The sequence below is a fragment of the Podarcis gaigeae genome (assembly GCF_964106915.1).
Source record: "Podarcis gaigeae genome assembly, chromosome: 3".
NCBI classification, from domain to species: domain Eukaryota; kingdom Metazoa; phylum Chordata; class Lepidosauria; order Squamata; family Lacertidae; genus Podarcis; species Podarcis gaigeae.
In genome coordinates, this window is record NC_139680.1 from 50,887,173 (window position 1) to 50,913,151 (window position 25,979).

General features: G+C 43.2%; 1 protein-coding gene across 4 annotated transcripts in view; it reads left to right on the top strand.

Annotated features, from left to right (window-relative positions):
• Window positions 1-25,979, top strand: part of GPR6 (G protein-coupled receptor 6) — a 69,222-nt gene that overhangs the window by 10,976 nt on the left and 32,267 nt on the right. The window contains exons 1-3 of one of the 4 annotated variants that reach the window (XM_083731462.1): window positions 21,743-21,925; window positions 22,021-23,318; window positions 23,840-25,299. In XM_083731462.1, coding sequence (XP_083587588.1) covers window positions 23,864-24,847 — 984 coding nt within the window. In that variant the 5' untranslated portion in view covers window positions 21,743-21,925; window positions 22,021-23,318; window positions 23,840-23,863 and the 3' untranslated portion in view covers window positions 24,848-25,299. Of the gene's footprint in view, window positions 1-17,569; window positions 17,803-21,742; window positions 21,926-22,020; window positions 23,319-23,414; window positions 23,612-23,839; window positions 25,300-25,979 lie in introns of those variants that run through there. The other 3 variants (XM_083731461.1, XM_083731463.1, XR_014562257.1) reach the window with 3 other exon arrangements.

The window sequence follows — 25,979 nt, forward strand, 5'->3', positions numbered from 1 at the left end:
TCCCATTCTGTTGTTTTCCTCTATTTCTTTGCATTGCTTGTTTAAGAAGGCCTTATTATCTCTCCTTGCTATTTTTTGGAAATCTGCATTCAATTTCCTGTATCTTTCTCTATCTCCCTCACATTTTGCTTGCCTTCTCTCCCCCGCTATTTGTAAGGCCTCATTGGACAGCCACTTTGCTTTCTTGCATTTCCTTTTCATTGGGATGGTTTTCGTTGCTGACTCCTGTATAATGTTGCGAGCCTCCCTCCATAGTTCTTCAGGCACTCTGTCCAGCAAATCTAAATCCTTAAACCTGTTCCTCACTTCCACTGTGTATTCATAAGGGATTTGATTTAGATTGCATCTTACCAGCCCAGTGGTTTTTCCTACTTTCTTCAGTTTAAGCTTGAATTTTGCTATAAGAAGCTGATGATCTGAGCCACAGTCAGCTCCAGGTCTTGTTTTTGCTGACTGTATCGAGCTTCTCCATCTTTGGCTGCAGAGAATATAATCAATCTGATTTCGATGCTGCCCATTTGGTGATGTCCACGTGTAGAGTCGTCTCTTGTGTTGTTGGAAAAGTGTGTTTGCGATGACCAGCTTGTTCTCTTGACAGAACTCTATTAGCCTTTGCCCTGCTTCATTTTGCTCTCCAAGGCCAAACTTGCCAGTTGTTCCTTTTATCTCTTGGTTCCCTACTTTAGCATTCCAATCCCCTATAATGAGAAGAACATCCTTCTTTGGTGTCACTTCTATAAGGTGTTGTAAGTCTTCATAGAATTGGTCAATTTCAGTTTCTTCCGCACCAGTAGTTGGTGCATAAACTTGGATTACTGTTATGTTAAAAGGTCTGCCTTGGATTCGTATCGAGATCATTCTATCATTTTTGAGATTGCATCCCAGTACTGAGGGCCACTCCATTTCTTTTGCGGGTTTCTTGCCCACAGTAGTAGATATGATGGTCATCCGAATTGAATTCGCCCATTCCCGTCCATTTTAGTTCACTGATGCCCAGGATATCAATATTTATTCTTGCCATCTCATTTTTGACCACATCCAACTTACCCAGGTTCATGGTTCTTACATTCCAGGTTCCTATGCAATATTTTTCTTTACAGCATTGGACTTTCCTTTCGCTTCCAGGCATATCCGCAACTGAACGTCCTTTCGGCTTTGGCCCAGCCGCTTCATCAGCTCTGGATCTACTTGTACTTGTCCTCCGCTCTTCCCCAGTAGCATGTTGGACGCCTTCCGACCTGAGGGGCTCATCTTCCAGCGTCATAACTTTTATATGCCTGTTGTCTTTGTCCATGGAGTTTTCTTGGCAGGGATACTGGAGTGGCTTGCCGGTTCCTCCTCCAGGTGGATCACGTTTGGTCAAAACTCTCCACTATGACCTATTCATCTTGGGTGCCCTGCTCGGCATAGTTCATAGCTTCTCTGAGTTCTTCAAGCCCCTTCGCCACGGCAAGGCAGTGATCCATGAAGGGGAGGCAGTGCTAAGAAGGACTTTAAATTTCAACTCTGTTGTGTGTTTACACAAAAGCTTCAAAAACTGGCTTTCCAACCTCACTGGCCACACACTCTCCACCACTGCAGTGGATACACTTCAACGTGAATATATTTAAGTGGCCAGTGAGGTTGGAAGCAAATTTACAATGTCATTGCTAAAATGTCTGTGTGCTTTTGTCCTATGTGAATGATTGAAAACACACCACATGCAATATGAGTATAATAAAATTAATTGTCCTAGTTGCCATGGAAACATACCTTTGGTAATTTCCTAGGCCAAATGCTCCAACTATCAAAGATGCATGCTTTATTTAGTACATTGCTAACATAAGTCTCCTCTCTTTTGATCTCTTCATCACGGGGGAAATAGAACCTACGGTTTGTGCAGTGAGCTGCTTTAAATGAGAATTTGAGGGATATTGCTTTCTCTGGCTTGTAAACTAACCAGTATTCAATCTCTAATCTTAGAAGCTCCTACAGAGCATGCAAACTTGCACCTTTAGCTTGTTTCCTAGGCAACCAATGATTGGTTTACTGGGTGACAAGACTAGCTCGATTTAAGGAATGTGCCCTTTGAACACATCTCGGTAGCGATGATTCATCAAAAAACACCTGACCAGCAGCAATTCACAGAGCAAAATTTATTTTATGCTAGGTGACAATTGTCTCTGCGGTTGTTTTCAGTGTGTTCCATACAGACCCCCTGCTCATTTCATGGGGAGTTGTGGTTCAATGCCAGCCAATTGGCCAGTGATCGATTTCCATGATCACTAGGGCAGTTTGTTTCCATATATGGAGGCTAGATTGGATCCTGCTTGACTCTCAGCAACCCCATGGGATGCTTGATAGGCCACACTGCCCCGATTTGCCACATGTTAAGATATAGGTCACATCCATTCATGCTAGCTTTCCCCCCTGCTACTACCTTTTCAGGTTCTGCAACCACAAAAAACCCTTTCCGTTGTCTAAATGGATGTCAGGCACTTTACATAAACAAGTGTGATTTGCACAGTCTACTATTTTATTGATTTTACACTTTTTAGAGGAGGTGAAAGGAGGCATAATACAGTGAGGATTTTACTAGGGTACCTAGAGGAAAGATGTGATTAATCCATTTCTGATTTCTTCCTCCTTTTCTCTGATACTGGAGGACTTGCTCAGCAAACCCATATGTTTACAAGCTTGTTTATTTATTTACAGCATGCATAAGCTGTGGAATAACACATGTTCTCTGAGTAGTGAACTGTGAAAGCTTAAAATGCCAACTGTTGCTGATTCAAATCATTGCGAGAATCAAAAATTACAGCCCCCAAATTCTTTCAGGGGTGTGATTCTTTTAAAATTTTCTGGGGACTGCAGACTGGAATCCCTCCAGTTAGAAGAAATGGGTAGAGACTTCTGCCCAGGTCCTTGGACAGTCACTGCTAGTCAGAGCAGACAGTAAATGCACAAATGTCCAACCACCTGCATCCATGGGCGTAGCCAGTGGGGGGAGCAGGCCTTTTGTTAAGGACGGCAGAACTTCAGCTTGCTATGTATTTTTATTGATTTAGGGGGGCAGCTGCCCCTCCCTGCACCTCCTTGGCTATGCCCATGCCTGCATCCTGTCATTCCCTTTCTTTCCTGCCTGTAAGCCAGCTTCCTGTCTTTCCCTCTACAGTGGTACTTTGGTACTTGAACGGCTTGGCTCCCAAACAAATCGGCTCCCAAACGCCACAAACCTGGAAGTAAGTGTTCCAGTTTGCGAACATTTTTCAGAAGCGAAATGTCTGACGCAGCTTCTGCAGCTTCCGATTGAGCGCAGGAAGCTCCTGCAGCCAATCGGAAGCCACACCTTGGTTTTCGAACTGTTTTGGGAGTCGAACAGACTCCTGGAATGGATTAAGTTTGAGAACCAAGGTTCTACTGTATTTCCAAAGTGAGTTTGGATCCTTATGTAGCCAAAACAGTACCATCCATACAAATGGTAAAGGTAGCAGCAGGCATGGGGGGATCCAAATGTTTTCAGAAGTAAATAATTCTTTAGTGAGGGAAGTGAAGGGAAAGCCGAAACATCGTTATGAGGACTTAGCATGCTCAGTGTTGGCTACAGAATGCAGAATGACTGTTGGTGGGGGATGGAAAGCCAAGACAGAGAGAGGGAATGGAATATTCTGAAAGAGGACACAGCTGACTAACCAGAATATGAAACAGGAGGTTCTTCTTAAAACATAAGAATAACCCTCCTGAGTCAGACCAAAGGCCCATGTTGTCCAGCATGCTGTACCCACAGTGGCCAAACAGATGCCTGTGGGATTTTCTGAAAAGTGTTGCCACTGGTTTCAAACAGCTAAGAATCCCTCCCTTTCTTACATTCCAACCAGTGGTGCAGCTAGGTAATTTTCAGCTCCTGGGCTTGGTGATCTTATGGAGGGGGAGAGAGGGCCATGTGTGTGACCTCCATTCTGAAGCATGCATTAACAGTCCAACAACATCTGGATGATTACAGGCTCCTCATCTTTCACTAGATGAAACAGTACATTAATGGACAACAGAAATCCAAACATATATTTTTTAAAAATTTGCATTAAAAAAACCAAGTGCTTTTAGAACAAAGGATGCAAAGTCTCAGCTAAAAAGCTCTATGCTCCTGTTCCTAGTATTTTAGTCATGTTTATTAATTTAATAATTTCATGATGTTATTACATATTAATTAATGATTTCATAAATCTGTTGAAATGGTGGTTTTCTTGGAATACACAGCCTTGGGTAAAGTCCCTCATTTTACAGCCATGCTGATCAGGAAGAACCCAATCTGCTTTTATCTTCTCTTCCATTCCTGTTCCTATTTTTAGACACATTGGCTTCATGCAAGAAAGTGATTGCATCTGTCTTTCTCATCATAACCAAATGCTTTTGTTTACATTAGCAATCAAATGGCGTTTGCAGAGCAGAGACTCAGACTGTTGTCACTATGACTCTGACCCGTTGACTGGATTTGCTGGATCAGCACACAACCTTTGTTTTCAGTATGTTTGCGGCTTTTAATTCACCATTCCTACTGAAGGGTTTGAATGATGCGTAGGTGTTGAATATTTGTAGAAACTCATGAGGATTTATGAAAAGAACAAGTGGCCCTTCAGAACGGTGTATATTTAAAAGAACTATTATTTAGCAATTCAGCATGTGAGATACAGTATTGGCATAAAACAAGAGAAATGAAACTGGCTTGCTGCAAAAATAATCTAGTGTAAGAGCCATGGTTGTGTTGGATCTTGGCTGGAGACACATAGGTTCAAATTGCTATTATTACCTCTATCTTTCAGTATTACCTATCTTGTTGTATGCATGGTATTGGGTGAAGTGAGAGAAACCTATGTAAACTCCTCTGAAGGGTGGCAATATAACACATGGGATCATTAATAATTGTAAGACTCAGGGCTTTGATCTATGTAATACCTATATGAAACTGCTGTAAGAAGCAGTCATGAGAAGTTTTTGGGCAAGGATTCTGATGACACTCAGCTCTGTTTCTCCATAACATCTGGATCAGGAGAGGCTATGCTTAGACACGGTAGTGGAATGAATAAGCTGAGTTTGAATCTTGACAAAGAGAAAGCACTTTGGGTGAGTGGTCCCTTTGTCTGACAAATTGGTCAATTGCTTGCCCTGGACAGGTTGCAATCCCATGAAAGAGCAGGTGTGCTGTCTGAGGATGCTTCTGGATCCAGCTTCTTGTCCAGGAGCCTCAGTGGCTAGAAGCGCCTTTTACCAACTATGCTTGGTACAACAGCAACAACCATTCCTGAACCAAGAGAGCTTGACCACAGTAGTCTTTTTTATTCCGTGGCGAGGCCCTAGGCCTCACAGTTCCCTCAGAAATAAACACACAGACACAAATAGGTTAGGTTCATGGGATAAATTAGGCCACAACTTTATTGGTTACAGATGTGAGGGTTTGGCTTAGGCAAATGGGTGAAGCAAGACTATATCCTGACTCTGCCCGTCTGCAGGAGTCCCGTAAGGGTCAACCACCGATAGGGGGAAGCCTATGATGCACATCAATTGAGGGTCACCGATGGGGTCGTGGCATGGCCCTAGCCCACACCCAGGCTTTGGACAGGAACCACGCCCCCGGATCCCTTTAACAGAATACCCTTTACATGGAGGGGCAGGCCAGATGCAACAACCATCCCAAAAGGCTCGCCGCCAACACCCTCACACCTGCAACCAACCCCTAATACCTTTGACGATATTAGCCAGCCAAATATCATTGGAAAGGCGAACACCATCACTGTACAACAAGGCCTCCTGGTCGAATGTAATGGCAGGGTGCCGTATCACCTAGTCCCACAATAGTTGCACCTTCTGTGCCATGGCACAATCTGCAATTTTCTAGGCCCTGTTGATTGCTGCCTGGTGGGGCAACCACGCCAACCACGCCTCTCCAAGAGTTGGGACCATATTATCGTCAATTCCAGGTGTAAGGCGACCAAATTATCAAAGTCCTCTTTGATGTTCCAGGTCAGGTCAATGCCCTTTCTTAGGACCAAATCATTCATTCCAAGTTGAATCACTAGTCAACAACAAATTTGTTGTCTGCATTTTTTCAGTTGATTTAGAACGAATCTGATGCGCTGAATCCAAAAATCACATTGTTTTGCTCAATCAGATCAAGTTTTTGAGCTATGGCCACATGTTGTTTTTTTACGTTTTTGTTCACATGTACGCTTGTGTGGAGACTGTTCATTGACAGCAGCAAGCGATCACTGAAATGTGTTCTGCTACACAACAGTGACTAGTTTGCCTCTATACCCCTGGCTCACTCAACTACACTGAAAGAGAACTATGAAGCGGTGAAGCAACATGCAATTTACGTGTTATCAATGCCCACCATTCAGTTTACAGTAATTGATGTTTCTATCAGGTAATCAATATATGTTGTTGGAAAAACATTTTTTTCTCTTAAAAACATATTTAGGATGATATATGTTGACAAAAAATCAGCTGATAATGCCCCAAAAATGTAATTGATTTTGTCACAAGATCTGATTTTTTTCAAATCAACATAGCACAAAAACCTGACCTGATGGAGAGAAACGGATGCCATTTCCTGATTCAGTAGTGCAAAAATACTCTAAATCATTTGTAGAAATCTAGACAACATTCAAAAAGTAAAAAATTGTTGCCCAGTGAAGCATCGGGAGGCCCATGCAGGGCAGCTCTGGCCATCACAGTTGGCAAAAACTCCTCACACCTTATGCCGGGTCTTGTGACCCAAGAAATTATGACATTTTCAGGCAGCCCAGGCAGCTACCCACGCTGATATTGATGGGGTGCACCCAGGCCCAGTGGGCAATACTGTGTCCCACCATCCAAATGTTAGTCACAGGGTAACCTGAAATAAGAGAAGTGACAAGGCATAATTAATGAGGGTTCTTGCGGATGTACCTTCTGTACGCCTCTGATCTCCAGCATCCCATATCCTTGATTCTGTTTGTTGGAAGACTCTATTGACATCAGGCAGCTGCCTTCACTGTACTCTTTTCGTTGCCTGCTTAAAACAATTTTGTGTATGCAAATCTATAAAAAAATGTAGCTGTTGATGTGTTTTAATTTATTTTCAGTTTGCTGCTTATTTGAATTTTCTTTTCAAGGTTTTGACTACTTGTTTTTAACTGTTTTTACTGATATTTTTAATTTCTTGTAAACCCTTCAGAGATTGTAAACCCTTCAAGCGTCATAATCACAGAGTTACAGTTCTCAGAGTGGTTTTACCATCAATCCCTCTCTCCAGAGAACTCTTAAGATTTGTACCTCTTTGACTGGTATAAGTGTCAAATACAAAGCTTTTTTTTAAAGGGCTGATGGCATCAGCCCCGGTGGGTCCCAGCATTTGCTTCACCAAGATGATGCTGGGCCTGCCCAACCCTCTTGGGCTGCCTAATATATCGGGCCATCTCAATTCAAGAAGGTCAAAGACTAACCAGGCCAAGGAAGTCACCTTTTCAGGAGTTTATGAATCACTAGCAAGAAATGAAAAGAGCTCCGTTTGCCTGCTGTATTGACTATAACCACACTATAATAATTAATTAATTTCTGAGTAAAACACATTTGCTCTGGTTTCTGTAAATTGGCGCTATATTCTGGAAAGGCTTATACATTAGTCATTTCTTTATGTGTTTCCCTTTCTTTGTCTCCCTGGGGGTTTTTCACTATGAGGCTGATGGCTTAGCCACAATTTGACAGATCTCCCTGAAATTTCCACTGGTGATTCAATCTCTAATTCTTATTTTAAAGGTCTGCACAGTACCATACTTGTCAAGAGCCACTTCTGAAGCTGTTGTGTCCTATAACCCTTTGGAAAGCACAAAGAATGATTGTTGGAAGGTGGCACAGCTTGAGAAATCAAAGGCATTGCTAGAGCAATTGTGCTCAGAATACCATTTCAATAGGCTCAGGGCATGTTTCTTCCCTATGGGGTATAGGTTGGGATCCAATCAGTCCTTTGTGCATGTGGAAGGTCAGGAGATCTCTGGAGTGGCATGAGGAGTAGGAAACCTGGTGCCATCATCCCATGCATGCACAAGCGTCTTTGGGACCTAAGCCATAATATGTTTCTACTTCATTTTCCATTCAAGCATATCCACTCTTCAAAACGGAAAGCAGACAAAACAGAATGCGTACTATTTAGAGCAGCTCTCCAAATGGAGAGAACAAAAAGGAACAAAACCAATGCAGGCAGATAATTAAAGGTGGGGGTAGAGAATCTGAGCAGCACATTGCTGAAAACACCAAGACCCAACAACAACAAATTCTTCATATATATATATATATATATATATATATATATATATATAGCAGGATACCAGTTAAAGAGCTAGTTGGACCTTTGGATGACAAGAGAGGAAAGGAAAAGGAGATTGCAGAGAAGCTAAATGAATTATGAAGACCTGGGAGAAATGACTGAACTTTCTCAGGAAGGGAACCTAAGTAATGAGGCAAATGGTGGTGACAAGAGATGAAGTTTGTTTGCTTGCAACTTTAACAAAGAAAGAGTTGACTTGGATTAATTTAAAAGAATATTAGACAAATTCATGGAGGATAAAGCTATAAATGAGTACCAGCCACGATGCCTGTGTTCTGCCTCTACTGTTAAATGCAGAATGCCTCTACCAGCTGCCTGGAGTCAGAAGTGGGAACACTACTGTTGCACTCAAGTCCTGTTTCAGGCTTCTCAGAGGCATTTTAGCTTCCATAGGCTTCCCACAGTGGTTGGCTAGCCACTGCGAGAATAGGATCCTGACCTAGATGGGCCTTTGGCCTGATTCACCAATGCTCTTATTATGGTGTCCTCCAGATGTTTCTTGTTTCAACTCCCAGCAGCCCAAGAGCATGGACAATGGTCAAGTCTGATGAGAGCTGTAGCCCAAATGTCTAGAAGGCACGAGGTTGCTTATTTAGAATGAATGATTCTATGCCATTCCACACATGACATGGCAGTCAACTAAAGTTTGTCAATGACCAGAAACTGCAGTTAATGACTGGCTTTATTTTGTCGCTTTTACACACTACACTCTAGGTGTACACTTAGATATGCACCAATAATAATAATAATAATAATAATAATAATAATAATAATAATAATAGATAGATAGATAGATAGATAGATAGATAGTCTATAAATTATACAGCAAATGGGGATGCAAATCATAGCATTAATCATTGTCTAGTATTCTTGGTTGGGACGCAGGTGGCGCTGTGGGTTAAAGCCTCAGCGCCTAGGACTTGCCGATCGAAAGGTCGGCGGTTCGAATCCCTGTGGCGGGGTGCGCTCCCACTGCTCGGTCCCAGCGCCTGCCAACCTAGCAGTTCGAAAGCACCTCCAGGTGCAAGTAGATAAATTGGGACCACTTACCAGTGGGAAGGTAAACGGCGTTTCCGTGTGCGGCTCTGGCTTGCCAGAGCAGCGATGTCACGCTGGCCACGTGACCCGGAAGTGTCTCCGGACAGCGCTGGCCTCTTAAGTGAGATGGGCGCACAACCCCAGAGTCTGTCAAGACTGGCCCGTACGGGCAGGGGTACCTTTACCTTTACCTAGTATTCTTGGCAGTGAGTTTTTAGGATGGAGATTTGTATGCTGTAATTGTCCTGCTGACCTGTTTTTTATGCCTGTTTTTCCTACATTTGACCTTTTAAAGTAAGGGTAACTAACCTCTGTTCCTCCTGGTATTGTTAGATTACAGGTGATATCCCTGGTTTTTGGCCATGCTACCTGGTGATGACGGGCAACAGAGTCTAACAATAGGTGGAAGGACATGGGTTAACTGTTCCTGAGTTACAGCATCCTTCTCCCCTACTTATTATAATGACACCCCCAAAATTGTGTAAGATCAGCCTATTAAGCACTATGTGAGAACTTTTCTGACACTGCCAAACCTAATTATTTTTCACTTAGTTGTCTAAACAAATTAAATTAGCAAGGGCACAGCCAGAATGTCAAAATTGCTTTTAATGAATAAGCCAGCTGCTCAGTTGTACATAACTCTTGTCTTGGTACCTCTCTGTCACACAAATTTGAATTTTCCCCTTTGCTGCCTCCATAATGTTTTTAACAATTTTACATTGTGAATTACCTAAGGACTGTCCCATGTTAGGCAATTAATATATGATGCACAGAACCAAGGTGCTGTAAAGGAGGGGTGGAAAACATTGACCCTCAAGATGTTACTGGACTATAACTCTCACCATGTTTGACCATTGGCCATACTGGAGAGTCCTCACCATTGGTATGCAGCAATCTGAATATTAATGCTTCTTCTTCAAGCATCTTGGATGTGCACATCTCTTGTTTGCCTTGTTTCTCTTCCAGAAGTATCACTCCTGGCTGCTTTCCAGGGCTGTGGCTAACTGACCTACAAAAGTATTATGAGAATCTGCCAGGTGGTGATAAGCTGACCTACTGGAGTAAGGGCTGGCAAAGGGCTATAAAAAGAACATAAGAACTATGCTGGAGCACACCAATGGCCCATCTGGGTCAGCATCCAATTTCTGTCAGCCAAAGCCACTGCAAAACAAGAAAACAACAAAACTCCCACTTCCTCCACAGCTACTAGTATTTAGAGGTATACCATATAAAAACTTGGAGGTTTCATTAGCTATCATGGATAATGCCTGTGCATTCACCTAGTCTTCTTTTAAAGCCATCCAAGTTTGTAGCTATCACTACATATTTTGCAAGAGAATTCCAAAAGCTATATAGTGTGATGAAGTACTTTCGGTTCTCTGTCCTGAATTTTCTCCCAGTTCCCTGGTTTATTGTGTCCCTTTCCCACCTTTCTCAGAAGTACATTGTCTCACTGCCCAAAGCTCCAGCACTTTAATCTGTCGTTGTAGGGAAGAGACTCTAACTGCCTGCTAAACTTGACGTCCCTTTTCTACCCATTTTCTTGTTTGATATTACAAATGTGAAGCCTGTGATCCTCCAGATGGTACTGGACAACAATTCCCATCATCGCTGCCATTAGCCAAGCTGACCCATATGCACTACAACAGCGTCCTCATCTTTGCTCCATGTGATGTCATTTTTAGATGTGGTAGCTGGAACTGTATAATGAATTAAAAATGTAGCCAAACTATTGACCTGTATAAGGGCCATTTTAAAGTAAAGGCAGTGTGGGTGTGGAATTGCCCTGGGTCTTCTCCACATGGATTAACAGTACAGTCCACTGCATGAGATGACATTGACACAGGGTGCAATGAAAATGATTGGGGAGGGAAATAGCTTCAAATTAACATCCAGTTCCTAGGCTGCTCAGAATCTTAAAATGGGTCTGCAGTTGTAGAATCAATGTTATATGGGCTGAGCTGCAAATGGGGAAGGAGGTTTTGGTATCTGTAGTATAAGCGACTCCTTCCGAAGGAGTTAGATGTTTGTAGGGATGCATGAATCTGTCGATTTCAGTTTCTCTCCCTTCTCATTTTTCTGCCTCTTAAATTCACTTCTCTACATTTCCACAACAGTTTGCAATATTTACCGTATCTTTTTTTTTAAAAAAGTGCTTATGAAAATTCAGCAGTACTGTAGTCCAGATTACTCCTAACATACACAGTTTTGTATGCAACTTTGCCTGATACACACGTTTGTAAAGCAATTTTCCTTTCTATAATGCATTTTCACCAGTATATGCGTTTTTATACACATTAATTGACTGGAGAAATGCACTGCGAAATATGACTGGCAGAAGCGATGCAGTCTTAGTCACTAAGGACTTTACCTTCCTGCAATCTTTCTTGGTTCTGGTAGCACTGTGCCTGGGGGGGCTTCCAAAACAAAGGGTTCCATGGTACATTTCTGGCGTGATAATCACAGCACAGATGGAGCCAGACAGAATGCCTGGGGTGCCACAGAGCTTTGACTCAGCAAGGTGTGGAAAGCCACTGCGGCATCCCAAGCTCCTAACACCCAAGACAGTTGCACCAGGAGTGTCTTTGGAATTCCATGCATTTTTAGCACTGGGAGGACTTCAGGGGCTGCTGATCAACCCCAATACAGCATTTCCCCCATCCATCATACTCTTAAAAAAAAACCACCTTCTAGTTATGGCCATTGCAGGGTGCCTTCTATGCCAAGGCCACAGGGGCTGCAAAGACAACTTCAAGATCTGTAGAATAACTGAGAGGTGGATTGAGAGGTATGCACTGCTATATCAAAAAAACCCAGTTATACTAGATTATGGGAACAATTGTTGCCTTGTACACAGAGTATTAGACAAGCTGGAAATCCCCAAGAGGTGCTGATCTGGTGTGATCAAGGGCAACTCAGAGCTTTTCATTGTTATCCAAATGATCCTCTTGTGTTATTTTCAGACCTGCTTTGGTGTCATTTCTCTGCATTTTAATGCAGGTGAAATACCAGCCTCTCCAGCATGCACAAAGTGCTCTTGGTGGTGGTGGCGGCGGGGGGGGGGGGACGGGGCGGGAATCTGTAAAGCAACTGGTGACATGGCTAGCAAAGCTCCCTCTTCTATTTCCCTGGTGGAGAGCTGATGAATTCCCCTTCCTCGTGTCTTTTAAACAGTTATTGATGTCAGCCCCTAGTCTTTCTGTAGGGAGCTGGTGGAGGCTGTGACTGAGGGGGCACCATGGCTGCTGTTATAAAATGTAGAATGGGGAAAGTAGAAGACTTCCTTTGATCTCATGCACCATCAAGTTCCAAGAGAAGCAATGACTCCTGGCTTTGGAAAAGGCAGTGACAACTAGAGCAAACCTCTGCTGCAGCCCCATCCCTATTACCGTCAAACAGCACAAGTTCTAAAAATTTGCAATTCCCTGTCACAAATGGTGAGGCCCCTTTCCAGTGCAAACCAAACAAAGCCCAATAGCAATTGGTCTACTGCAGGCATTGTTCTCTTCTTGCCACCATCCACTTAGTCGTCACCTAGTTCAAGGACCTTATGGGAGTTCTACTGACTTGCTGCTTATTTATTTGGGAGTTGGAAGACTGATAGCCAAACTCCCAGGCACCTAATTAGAAGTTTCAGCCAGTCACCCCTCCTGATCCCATGTGTGTGAATCTAATTATGTAGCCTGAACAGTATATGCAAAGAGAACGAGCAGGGTTGCACACTCATCTCTCTCCTGATAAAATGTGATCAACAAGGGCAACCAAGGCAGTTTGAGAGCCAGTGTGGTGTAGTGGTTAAGAGCAGGACTCGTAATCTGGTGAACCGGGTTCGATTCCCCGCTCCTCCACATGCAGCTGCTGGGTGACCTTGGGCTAGTCACACTTCTCAGCCCCACTCACTTCATGTTTGTTGTGGGGGAGGAAGGGAAAGGAGAATGTTAGCCACTTTGAGACTCCTTAGGGTAGTGATAAAGCGGGATATCAAATCCAAACTCCTCCTCTTCTTCTTCTTTCAGTGCCATGGCCAAGCCTGAAGCCAGACTGGAATGGGAACACCTGTACTAGGTGAGCAGCAGCCAGCAGTTATAGTTTTCTGTTGTCACCTTGGTAACAAATTAGAAGAGGATGGTTGTGAATTGTTTATAATGTTTCTGAGCAAGCATGTAGATTAATGGTGTTGTGGCCCATCATTCATTTACTGTGTCTCCTACTTTCCATCCATGAATAGGGGTGAGGTGGGGATGGAAAGGCAATTGTAGTTGTGGAATGGATCTGGCTACCATAGTCTAAACCACTGAGCCTCTTGGGCTTGCCGATCAGCGGTTCAAATTTGCACGGTGGGGTGAACTCCCGTTCCCTTCTGCCAACCTAGCAGTTCCAAAGCATACCAGTGCAAGTAGATAAATAGGTACCGCTGCAGCGGGAAGGTATAAGGTGTTTCTGTGCACTCCAACATTTGTCATAGTGTCCTGTTGTGCCAGAAGCGGTTTAGTCATGTTGACCCAAAAAGCTGTCTTTGGACAAACGCCAGCTCCCTCGGCCTGAAAACGAGATGAGCACCGCACCCCATAGTTGCCTTTGACTGGGCTTAATCATCCAGGGGCCCTTTACTGTTTACCTACTTGTAATCTCAAGTTGGTTTTGATTTTGGTTGCTGTTTAAATGGCTGTTTTGTACTCATTTACGATATAATTTAAAAAGGAATGAAGCCCTCACCCTTCCACTTTTAGGCAGGATTGCTCATATACTATCCACACCCCCACCCTACTTAGCCTACATTGCCCTTCTTGCAATATTACCGCCTTCATGCTTTCTTCAGTGGCTACTAGAAAGCAGGTAGCTGCAAGATGACTCAGCAGCAGCGAGTGAGTCAAACTCACTACTGAGCTTTAAGAAAGGAATGGATGTGGGCAAGAAGACAGGATTACTAATAAATCTGACCAGAATTGCATTCCAGGTCAGCCCCAACAGCTACAATCATGTAGCTCTTGACAGTGAAGCAAAAAGCTTCTGCTCTGTTTTGTCTTGTAGCAAGTTCATGCTAATGATTTGTGTTGGGGAGTTAAGACTGGCAGTCTCTACTATTCCCAGGGGTGGGAAGTAACCCCAAGATCTAGAGCAAGGGAAAAATTCTGAACTCAGACATAATATTTGGAAACTTGCTTGTAGTTCTCCGCAGTCTTCTGTGCAGAGTCAAATTTAATTACAACGTGCTGGTACGCATGTGATGTGAACCCTGGCCTGTGCTTTAGCATATCTGCTGAATGTGTTGTCATGGACACCCGGTTTGATTCAGTTCGCAGTTCAGTGGCCTTGTCTTTGTGTGGCCTTGTAAAGGAACGGTACATTTCGCTGCTGAACAGCATGAGGACAGTAAGCGTACCTTTGCTGGGCAAACTGTTTCTAGAATTCACTCCCAACAACTTATTTAATGAAATGGCTCTCGTTCTGAGACATAAAATGTTAGGTCCATGTTTCAGTTTACTTGCATTAAAGTGTAAACATCATTCCTAAGGTGCCTTTGCATTATAGAGATGAAAGACATTTGGTGTGTTTTTGGTGATGCTCAACCTTAGACCCAGTTTGACCATGGTATCTAGATAAAACATCAGAGTTCAAAATACCCTAAAGTGCACCAGCAAAATGTACCAACTGTGTGGATGTAACTCTATGCAGAGATACACACACATACACACAGGATATGCCTAAAAATGAGAATAGAATATTGAGGGAAAGCACCCGTCTTATTGCTCACATTGGCTTCAAAAAAGGCAACCTCAAAAAGCTGCTTCATGCTTTATATAGTGGCTATGTTTGCTACAGACACACTGCTGTTACACAGCTAAGTGTGAAGAGATGGTGTGCATTCCTAACACAGAGAGGGGTGCACTAGAGTGTTGATTGGCTGCAAATCCATATGTCACTTATGTGCCTTTCACACTTTACCTGTTTACTTTAATAAACACTCCACTGCAGCCATGGCAAATGTTATAGTGCAATACCCATCAGGTGAAGATGTATGGAAGCTTCAGGGAGTGGCTACTGATGAGAATTTATTCTAAGCTTCTATGGGAAAGTTAAATTATGAAAAGGTTTCACTACAGTTCTCAGTTACTTCTTCAAGAGCTTTAGGCATGCAGAAATGTAATTATTTTGGAATCTTGGCACACACTTTTGTTTTATTTTATTTTTAAAAGCTTTATCAAATCAATTTTACTGTGTGTATATAGTCTACAGAAACATAAAAGTTTATGAAGCTAGGCATAATGGAAAATCTGCAGAATCTAGTCCCCTTTATGCATTATACTTGTGAAAGAGTTTGATATAATTAGTAGGAAGCAGGATTATAAGCCTCCACCCTCAGGGTCATGTGCCACTCTTACCCTGCTGCCATATCTCTACACGGAGCACAGATATTTGAAGGGGGGAAGGCTTTGGGGGAGAATTTTATAACTACAATGAGAATTAGATGAGTGACACTTGGACCCTGGTAATTCCTCAGGGTTTGCATTGAAAATGAGAGTGATGCTTCCTGAATTTGCCTTGTCTTCAATCGCATCAGCACATTAAATCTGATTGGCTACATTGTGACATCATTCCATTCTGACATCATCAATTAATCCCTAATTGTGACAACCTCTCATAATCCCTAATTGGTTAGGATAATCTATTTGACAGATGGAAGAAACATTCTCCTCATCTTCCATGGACTTTGCTTGACCTCAGTGACACTGCAATGTAGCCAGCTCTAGCTCGTTGACTGGGATCGCTCATGTAATTAAAGCAGAAAGAACAGGAGTCATTTAAATACAAAAAAAGAGCATTGTTACCAAAAGAGCAGCAGAGACAATGGCAGAAAATAGGCTTCAAAAAAGTGATATGACGGCATAATTATTATGCAATTATATATTGCTTCTATACTAACTTTCTTCTTAATTAGTTGTTTCAATGGGGGTATTAGCCATTTTCAAGGTCTCATTTTTTAGAATGAAAGGCAGTATATGAATATATAAATATATAAAGAAGTCTGGAAAAAATATTTCTTCATCCCTGAAAGCACTATTTTCTCTGTCACTGCTATAATGTTTGTTAACTGTGCTCTGAAAATTGCAAAGAGTGCAAGTGTAAACCCTTTTAACTACAATGATAAAATCTATTTGATGATTTATCAGGAGTATTGTTAGACTGGCTTCTAGGCCTGTTAGCATTATGGAAGTAGGTCATTAATCAAAGCTCAAAGAATCCCTAGTACTTCTTACGATAGAAAATATGACAGAGATTTAAAAGATTATTATTTATAATTTATTTTAAAAATCCATAGACCACTTCTTGGCATTAAGCCTCTGATACAGTGTACAGAGTAAACACAGAATAAAACTCAGAAACACACAAAAAATAAAGAAAAAAGAAACACAAGGTCTAAGAACAATACAATCAACCTGATAAACTCTAAAACAATAAAACCATCCATGCAAACAAAAGCACTTCATCAAAGATAAAACTGATCTATAATGACTGGGTTACACTTAGGGAAAGCCTTCCTAAACAAAAGCTTCCTTAGTAGGCAACTAAGCATCATCATACTTGATTTTGGCTTGTAACTGATTACAGACAGTAGATGCTGCAACAGCAATAGTCCCAAGTTCTAGAATAGGCTAAGTGCACCTCTGGGGCATATGGTACTCTCAATATAGGCTGCAAATCTGCACACACTTACCTTGCAGGAGATCCTGTTGAACTCAATGGGGCTTATTCTGAATAGAGATATCTAAGATAGCAGCACAAGTCTTTCAGATTTGTTCAGCTGAATATATATTTGACTAGGCAAATTAAATCCTGTGTATATTTAAGATGCAAATGAAACAGAGGTGAAAGGAAGAGAGGTGGTGACCCCAAACCCAAAAACCATTTCACGATACATTAGAACATGATATTCAAACTGCAGGATGCAGATGCTGGAGTCCTGACTGACCTACTCTTAGCTTTCTTGGGTTACTGCACCTTTTAAAGAAAAGCCATAGAAAATCTGGAAAAGATTCAGGGAAGTGTGGCAGACTGAAAAGTCTTTAATACAAGAAGTGTTTTGAAAGCCTGAAAAAGAGCTGTGTCTTTTATAGGGACAAGGAGGTACATTCTAACACCTGCAAGATGCTATTATAAAGATGACGCTAATTTGTTTTCTGTTAACAGAGGAAAGAACAAGGAGTAACAGTTTTAAATGGAGGCGACTCAGGAAGGAACTACATGTTACAGGTCATACAAGGCTGTCAATGGAAACAGAAACCTCCAGTTGATTTATTTCCTAATGCAAAGCAACACTTACTCATGTGACATCACAGTATTGAATGTGCTACCACCCACAGCACAACACTGACTGCAGCTGAAAAGAATGGAGAAATGCAAAAGTTGACATCACAACCCAGGTAAATGTCTTGCTACTTGTTAATATAGGGTAAAGGGATAATCCAGCACAAGGGTGCAATTTTTGGAGGCATCCTCATGTCATAACGTATAATTTTGCCCAGATTTCAAACGTTGCACTCAGCTACGGAAACGTCAGCATGAAATATCTATCATCTATCTATCTATCTATCTATCTATCTATCTATCTATCTATCTCTATCTATCTATCTATCTATCTATCTATCTATCTATCTATCTATCTATCATCTATCTATCTATCATCTACCTACCTATCAGCTACCTACCTACCTACCTACCTACCTACCTACCTATTAAATTTCTATCCCACCCTTCCTTCCAAAGGAGCCCAGGGTAGCAAAAAAAGTGATAAAACAGTAAAAACATATTTAAAAGGCTTGTTGCGGGGGGGGGGGAGGTATTTCGTAGGTGCCAAAAAGACAAAAGAGAGCAGCAGTCTAATATACAACAGCAGGGAATTCCGAATGGTAGGTGCCACAGCACTACAGGCCCAATTCCTACATTGTGCATTTCTTACCTCCTGATAAGATGGTATTTGCAGGAGACCTTAATTATTTTTCAGGAATATATCCTCTGGAGTTCTCTTGTACACACACCTTGATAAGAGGCATGAATAATTTGTATTGGGTATTCATTCCAAAACGGAGGTAGGAATTCAATATTGTGCTGTGGCAGTCATTCCATCTGTGCAAGCTTTTCAGCTTGCAGGACAGAATGATCCTCAACATGCATACACACTCCCAAGCCAATTTTAGGGGGTGCATGGGGAGAGGAGAGGTGTGGAAAGCCTTGATGTCTTAGTGGAAGTCCTTGTGCCAGCTTCCACTAGCAGGAATAGTTAGCTGAATAAGATATAAAGTGGGATAAAAGATAACAATGTCAGTTGATTGTGGACTGATTCTTTACGCCATATAACGTAGTATAACATCCATCAGTTATTTCAGTCACAACCATTAGATTCGTACCAAACGTTGTGAAGATGTTAATAATGTAATATTACTAATGACAGCTGGAGTTGGGATCTCTTCTGCCTTTGAAGAATGAAGGTTGTTTCATAAGTTTCTCATGGGGAATCATCAAGAAGTGCAAAGATTTTCACTTTAATTGCTGTTATCTAATTATCCTCTTCCAAACGGGAGATAATCAAAGCTGGAATGTGTCTTTAAGGCATTGATTTCGTAGCTATGTGTGGTTTTTAATCTTGATCACATGTAGTAGCAGCAGCTGCATTATTCCAGTTAGTTTTGAACGTCATACTATCTGAGTACAGCATAGTGAATGATGTTGAAGAAGCGGTGTTTTCAAATAAAGAATATCAGGAGGACACCAAACTTGAAGACAGGAAGAGAGGAAGCCCCCCCCCCCCCGGTGCAGTGTGCTTTGAATATTTTTTTTCAGGAGCATGCTTAGGATGAACTTGAGACTTCAGCCTCTGTGCATATTTCCCCCAAAAAACTGTCTCAAACTGATCATGCATCTGAAGAAGATATTTGAAATACACTGAGCCCAATAAATATATATTTGCAAACCTGAAGGATTTATTGCCCCTTTTCTTTTACAATGAAACGGGTAATGAAAGCATTCCCTAACAGTACAATTATGTACACCAGGACTAAATCCCATTGAGTTCCATGGGGTTTACTGCTAGGTAAGTGTGTATAGGACTGCAGCCTATGACTCTTGTATCAAGGGTTTCCAAAGATTTAATAGATGTTTTACTGTATAGTTCCTCACTCTTCTCAGTAATAGGGAATCCCAAAGGCCTTCTACGGGATCAGTTTCTTTGTGAGGAGAAAGCACTTGTGTGTGTCTTATGATGTTCTATATCTTTACAAATGTACAGTGTGTGTGGGGGGGGGGAATAATCAAGCATACAGCAATACCTGTGTGAAACTATAAAGAGTGCAAGTTTCCCTCAGAGAAAAGAGCATAAAGGCTCCTTCTTTTTAGTCTTCTGCAAAAACCTACAGTTCTATCCCACTTCATGGGCTACAGGGAAATTTGTTTTTCTGTGAGTCTCACCCTGGGTGAATGAGATACTACCAATAGTACTAGCCATGACTGGCCATTATGGCCTATTTAAGAAACCTGTTGTAGCAATCAACACCCACTGCAACATAAAATTGATTCTTGCGTTGTCTGATGAGTGTGTACAGATTATTAAAATAGTATGAAAAAATTATTTTGCTTGAATAACTACTTCCTAAAGGTAAAGGACCCCTGTCCATTAGGTCCAGTCATGACTGACTCTGGGGTTGCGGCGCTCATCTCACTTTATTGGCCGAGGGAGCTTCCGGGTCTTGTGGCCAGCATGACTAAGCCGCTTCTGGCAAACCAGAGCAGCGCATGGAAATGCCATTTACCTTCCTGCCGGAGGTACCTATTTATCTACTTGCACTTGATGTGCTTTTGAACTGCTAGGTTGGCAGGAGCAGGGACCGAACAACTGGAGCTCACCCCATCGCGGGGATTGGAACTGCCAACCTTCTGATCAGCAAGTCCTAGGCTCTGTGGTTTAACCCACAGCGCCTGGCAATAGTAAAAGTAACAAAATTGAGAGTTTCAGTTTGTTTCTCGAAACACTCGTGATGTTGTTCACCAGCCTTCTTTTGCAGCAACTTGCAAGGCTTGCACTTGATGTGCTTTCGAACTGCTAGGTTGGCAGGAGCAGGGACCGAGCAACGGGGGCTCACCCCGTTGCGGGGATCGAACCGCCGACCTTCTGATCGGCAAGTCCTAGGCCACAGTGCCACCCGCGTCCCAAACTACTTCCTACATTGTGATTAACATGTATTCATCTAGAGAAGTATCATGTGTTCTGTTGCCGAACTGCTAGTATATCTCCTAAACTGGTGTTTACAGGACTCAGGCTGTGGTAAAAAAATTAAATTAAATTCAGGGAACACTGAGATACTTATGAATCAAACTCAGACTGACAGCAGCAAAATATTCCACCTACATGTATAAAAAAAAACCTAAAGAAGAAATAGGGAAAGTGGCTTTCCTTACCACTTTGCAGGTGTCTTTTTTCTCTCCTTAGGCTGGGTTCTCACTTTGTACTGATGGCCTGGCAGTCGCTGTAGTGCCATTCCTTCCTACCTCAACAAGGCAATATGAGAAGCTCTAGGGCCATACATAGGCTCCTCCTTCAATTAGCATTAGTCCAGTTTCCTAAAAGGCAATGCCAGCCTGGGGTTGAGCTGCAGTATGGATTTTCCCCACATGGTCCAAAGCTTCAAATATTATTCTGATAGTATGGAAGGATCATGGCGTAGTGCTGTAGCAAATGCTTTGCATGCAGAAAGGTGCAGGTTTAATTTTCAACATCTCCAGGTAGGACTTCGAGAGAACCCTGCCTGAAAGAGTGGAGAGTTGCTGTCAGTCAGTGCAGGCAAGAGCGAGCTAGATTGACCAGTGATCTGATTTAGTACAGTATAAGGAAACTTCCTTTAGTGTATATCATTAGCAGATGCTAATTTTCCTCTTTGTCTTGACATAGACTATAGTTTTGTTTTTGTTCAGTGAAATAGATGGGCAGTGGTGGTGGGAAAAGAACCTTTACTGTGCTACATCTTCTCCTTCCAGTTCTGATTTAAGGCAACTTTCTCAACCTGTTTTCTAAAACCTTATCTTCTCCTCAGTCTTCTTTGTTCTCAATGCAGTTTTTAAGAAGGTTGCATTAGAGCATTCTGATCTTTAGTCGCTAAGGCTGCATACACACTAAACCTTTAAAGCACAACTGAAGCACATTCTTTTCCTCAAAAAATTCCGGGCACTGCACAGAGGCATAGCTGGGTGGGGGGGAGAGCTGGGTGCCACACTGCGGGGTCAGGGCGCACTTACCGTGCCCGAGCCTCGCTTCTCTCCTGAGAGTGACACAGTGGCTCAGGCGTCTGCAGGCTCCGCACTGCCCAAAATGGCAGCATGGGGCTTGCATCCCAAGTAGCTAGCTGTGCCACTGGCACTGTAGTTTACTCCTCACAGAGTTACAATTCCCAACAACCCTTTAAAACAACAGTGATCAGAATTCCTTGAGGGAAACAACATGCTTCAGATGTCATATTGTGTACACAGCCTAAGTTATTCAGACTGAGACTTTATGCAGTTATTTGAGGGTAGGTCCACAGAAATTGGTGAAGCCTTTCCCTGTGCACAGCATTGGGCTGCATGGTAGCACTTGCTTAGTATATCCCACTGAGTCCTATAAGAACTGCTAACTGCTACTACTACTATTTCTCCTTAAAATTTAATGTAGTGCATTCACTTTGCAAAGTACTTGGTGAACTCTTTTGCCATCCCTCTCATAGCAGTCTGAGAAAAGTCACTATTGTTTCCACTTTGCTGATGGGGAAACTGAGGCTCAGACTGAGTATTTCACACAATTCCATGATATATTTTTGTGTTAGCTTCCATACTGACTTCTAAGGGTAGCCCCATGTTAAGCACATTGCAGTCGTCCAAATGGAAAGTCACTAGAGCATTGAGGACAGGTTATCAGGGTCCAAAAAAACAACAACCAAGGGCAATCAGTGACCAGCCGGAAGTGGGGTTAAGCACCCCTAGCTGAGGAGCCTTCTTGGGACAGCTGCGACAGAGCAAATCCAGTCGCACTCCTAGACTTACTAACTTGTTCCTTCAGAGGGAGTGCAACCCCTTCCATGTAAAAGTGTGGATGCAACAGCACGTGTTTGCAAACACGTGTCTCACACTCCAGGGGGCCAAGGTGAGCGGCAGCTCCCCCACGACCGCACTGGCGTGGGAAGCGCCTCGCCTTGCGGGGGAATCTCAACGACCGCGTTGCCTGGTGAGGAACCGGAGCGGGCGGCCTCTTTCGGGGTTGAGGCGGCAGGGCGGGAGGGCGCTTGCAGCTGAGCGCGTCCTATCTTCGCCACCCACGAGCCCCTTTTCTCCCCTCTTCCCCCTCAGCCCTGCTGGCCCCCCTGCCCTCCCCCCCCCACAGCAACGTTTCCCGCCTTCCTCTTCCCCTCTCCTGCCCAGTCCACGTGCCCTTCAGCGCTGCTCTTCCCCTTCCTTCCCGCTCCCGGCTGGAGTATCTGCTCGCCCCGCTGCTTTCGGGGACGCTTCTCCGCCCTCCCCAGACGCTCAGCGTCTCTGCTCGGCGGTGCCTTTCTCCTCCCCGCAGCCCCGGTGCTCTTTCATCCCTCGAGTTTAATTGCGCGCGCTTTCCCCCCTCCCTCGGCGGGCGGGGGCTCGTCCGGGGCCAGCGCTCCATGTGCGCGCTTGGGCGGCTGATGGCCCTGCCCTCGCCGCTGTCATTTCTACGTCAGACTCGGAGCCGCCTGAGAGCGCTCCCGCTCTTTCTGGCTCACACTCGGGACGGAGACGCGCAGGGTGGCAGCCGCCTGCTCCCGCCTCCTCGGCTCCTGCCCGCCAAAGGCAAAGAAGGGACGCGGCTCCAGCCACGCCACGGGGCAGACGGCGGCGAGCAGCGGCAGAAGCAGCATCCATGAGAAGCATCTCTCAGCCTTGAAGCAGAGTAAGAGCGGGTGCTGGGGGGGGGGGCGGGTGTTTGTGTGTGTGTGGCGGGAGAATCGCAGGATAAAGAGGGAGCGCAGCGCGTAGCTAAAGCCAAACCAGCGGGATCTTAATAGGCTGCGATGGCGAGATGCTGTTGAGCCAGTCGCCTGCTTGCGCGAACGAGGCTCTCCTGCCTTGGGATCCGCTCCCAAAGAGGGAGGGAAAACTTTAGTTTCAGCACCACGGAGAGCGCCCGTCGGCTTTTGCAAACGCGGCTCTCTGAGCGCACCAGCTATTGACCAGGCTCTATGGGTTTGTGTTTCTTCTTTCCCGCCTGTGGATGCCGATCCCCACTTCCTTGTGCCTTAGACTAGACATGTTTCCTTCACTTTCGTGTTAGATTTCTGCCTTCTATTATTTTGTCCTTGTAACTTAGCTCTTATTCTGAGTTTCCTTCTCTCTTGTTTTTTTGTTTTAGCAAAGGCATTATTTTAACACCCCTTTTCTTCCTTCCTTTCTTCCTCCTCCTTCTCCTTGCAGGTGGCATACCTAGCTGCGGCAGAGATGAATGAAAGCATTGCCTTGAATGAAACCAGGAGCCCTGTGCCCTGGATCCAAGCCAGCAACCAGAATTCTTCTCTGGAGCTCTCCTCCAAGCTCCCCATCTTTACCATCAACCCTTGGGATATTATGCTCTGCATTTCTGGGACCGTCATTGCCTGTGAAAATGCCATCGTTGTGGCCATTATATTCTACACTCCCAACCTAAGAACCCCAATGTTTGTGCTGATTGGGAGCTTGGCCACAGCAGACCTACTGGCTGGAGTTGGCCTGATCCTCAATTTTGTTTTCCAGTATGTGATCCAGTCAGAAACCATCAGCCTTATTACAGTTGGCTTCCTAGTTGCCTCTTTTACTGCCTCTGTGAGCAGCTTATTAGCCATCACAGTTGATCGCTACCTTTCCCTGTACAATGCACTGACTTACTACTCTGAGAAGACTGCTCTCTGTATTCATATGATGCTGATCATCACATGGGGGGTTTCCCTCTGCTTAGGACTTCTACCTGTCTTGGGCTGGAATTGCCTAGAAGATTATTCATCGTGCAGTATTGTGAGACCCTTGACCAAAAGTAATGTGACCTTGCTGTCTGCCTCCTTCTTTGTCATCTTTATTCTCATGCTGCACCTGTACATTAAAATCTGCAAAATAGTTTGCAGGCATGCACACCAAATAGCACTCCAGCAACATTTTCTGACTGCATCTCACTATGTTGCAACCAAAAAGGGAGTCTCAACCCTTGCTATAATCCTTGGGACTTTTGGAGCCAGTTGGTTACCTTTTGCTATCTACTGCGTAGTTGGAGATTCCCGCTACCCTGCTGTGTACACTTATGCCACACTTCTACCTGCTACCTACAATTCCATGATCAATCCTATCATTTATGCCTACAGAAACCAAGAAATTCAGAGGTCTATGTGGGTTCTGTTTTGTGGCTGCTTTCAATCAAAAGTGTCCTTTCGTTCAAGATCCCCCAGTGACGTCTAAGTGACTTCTCCTTCTGTGTCGTTTTGCACAAAGTGACAATCTTTGACTTTTGTGAATTACAGTGCCTGGTATGAACCAGATACATGTTGTGAAATTGTTTTTTGGGGGGAGATGTTTAAACAGTAGCACTTTATGTGTGTGTATTCTTGAGAATGTGAAAAGTATAAAGCTTTTGGTTGTGGGTGGGGGGACAACAGTGTGGTTGTATACAAGATTGTGCATCACATTTGTAAAGTGGAGGCATTCCAAGACTACGTAATTATAGCACTTTATTTTTAGCTGCTGAACTGCCAAAACAGTATTGCCTATTTTAAAGGGCAAAAAGAAAGAGAGAGAAGAAGTAAAATGTTGTCTGATTATTTTGGGATGTGAGTGATAATATATTTTGCTGCACAGTATTGACAAATTATGACATTTTGTACACAAATAAAACAATTCATTACATATTTTTATTTTGTGTGTTGAGCTGATTTAATAGCCTCTAAGAGCCTGAAAAACCTTTCATGATGCCTCACCTTTATTTACTTGAAAATATGAATTGGGTTTATCCACCCATATGAAATTAGTTTACTTATGCAGAGGAACCACATCATAAAACAAGTTTCTCAAATATACTGTTTTGTTTATTTTGTTTCTATTCAGTAGTAATTTTATTTTCTGTAGAGATAAAGCTAATCAAGCATGTGTATAATATTAATTCCTCTAAGTCTTTAAAAGGCCTCATCACTATTCTTAGGTAAGATATGAGACTATCAAATAAAATTGTTTCAAGAGAGGAAGCAAGATCAAATAGTTATTCTGATTCTCAAATGATGGTTGCAGCTCACAGGGAAATTATTCTATATGAGTGTCATTGAAATCTTCAAGAGTTCCAATTAATTTCCATTCATTTGGGCGGGAGGGGTAGCATCAGAGAAAATTTCTATATTTTCCCATTTGACCTCCTTTGTGGCTTAGTTTAGATTTGGTCCATGTTTCCTTCCTGACACACCTGCGCAAGCTCATAATAAATTGATTTCTGTGACAATCCACAGGCCCTAGGTGCCTCTTTTTGTCTGTCTTTGTCTGACCAATTCTTCAGGGTGACTTATGCACAGCTTGCTGGCTGTGTGCATTAGGCCACATTGTGATA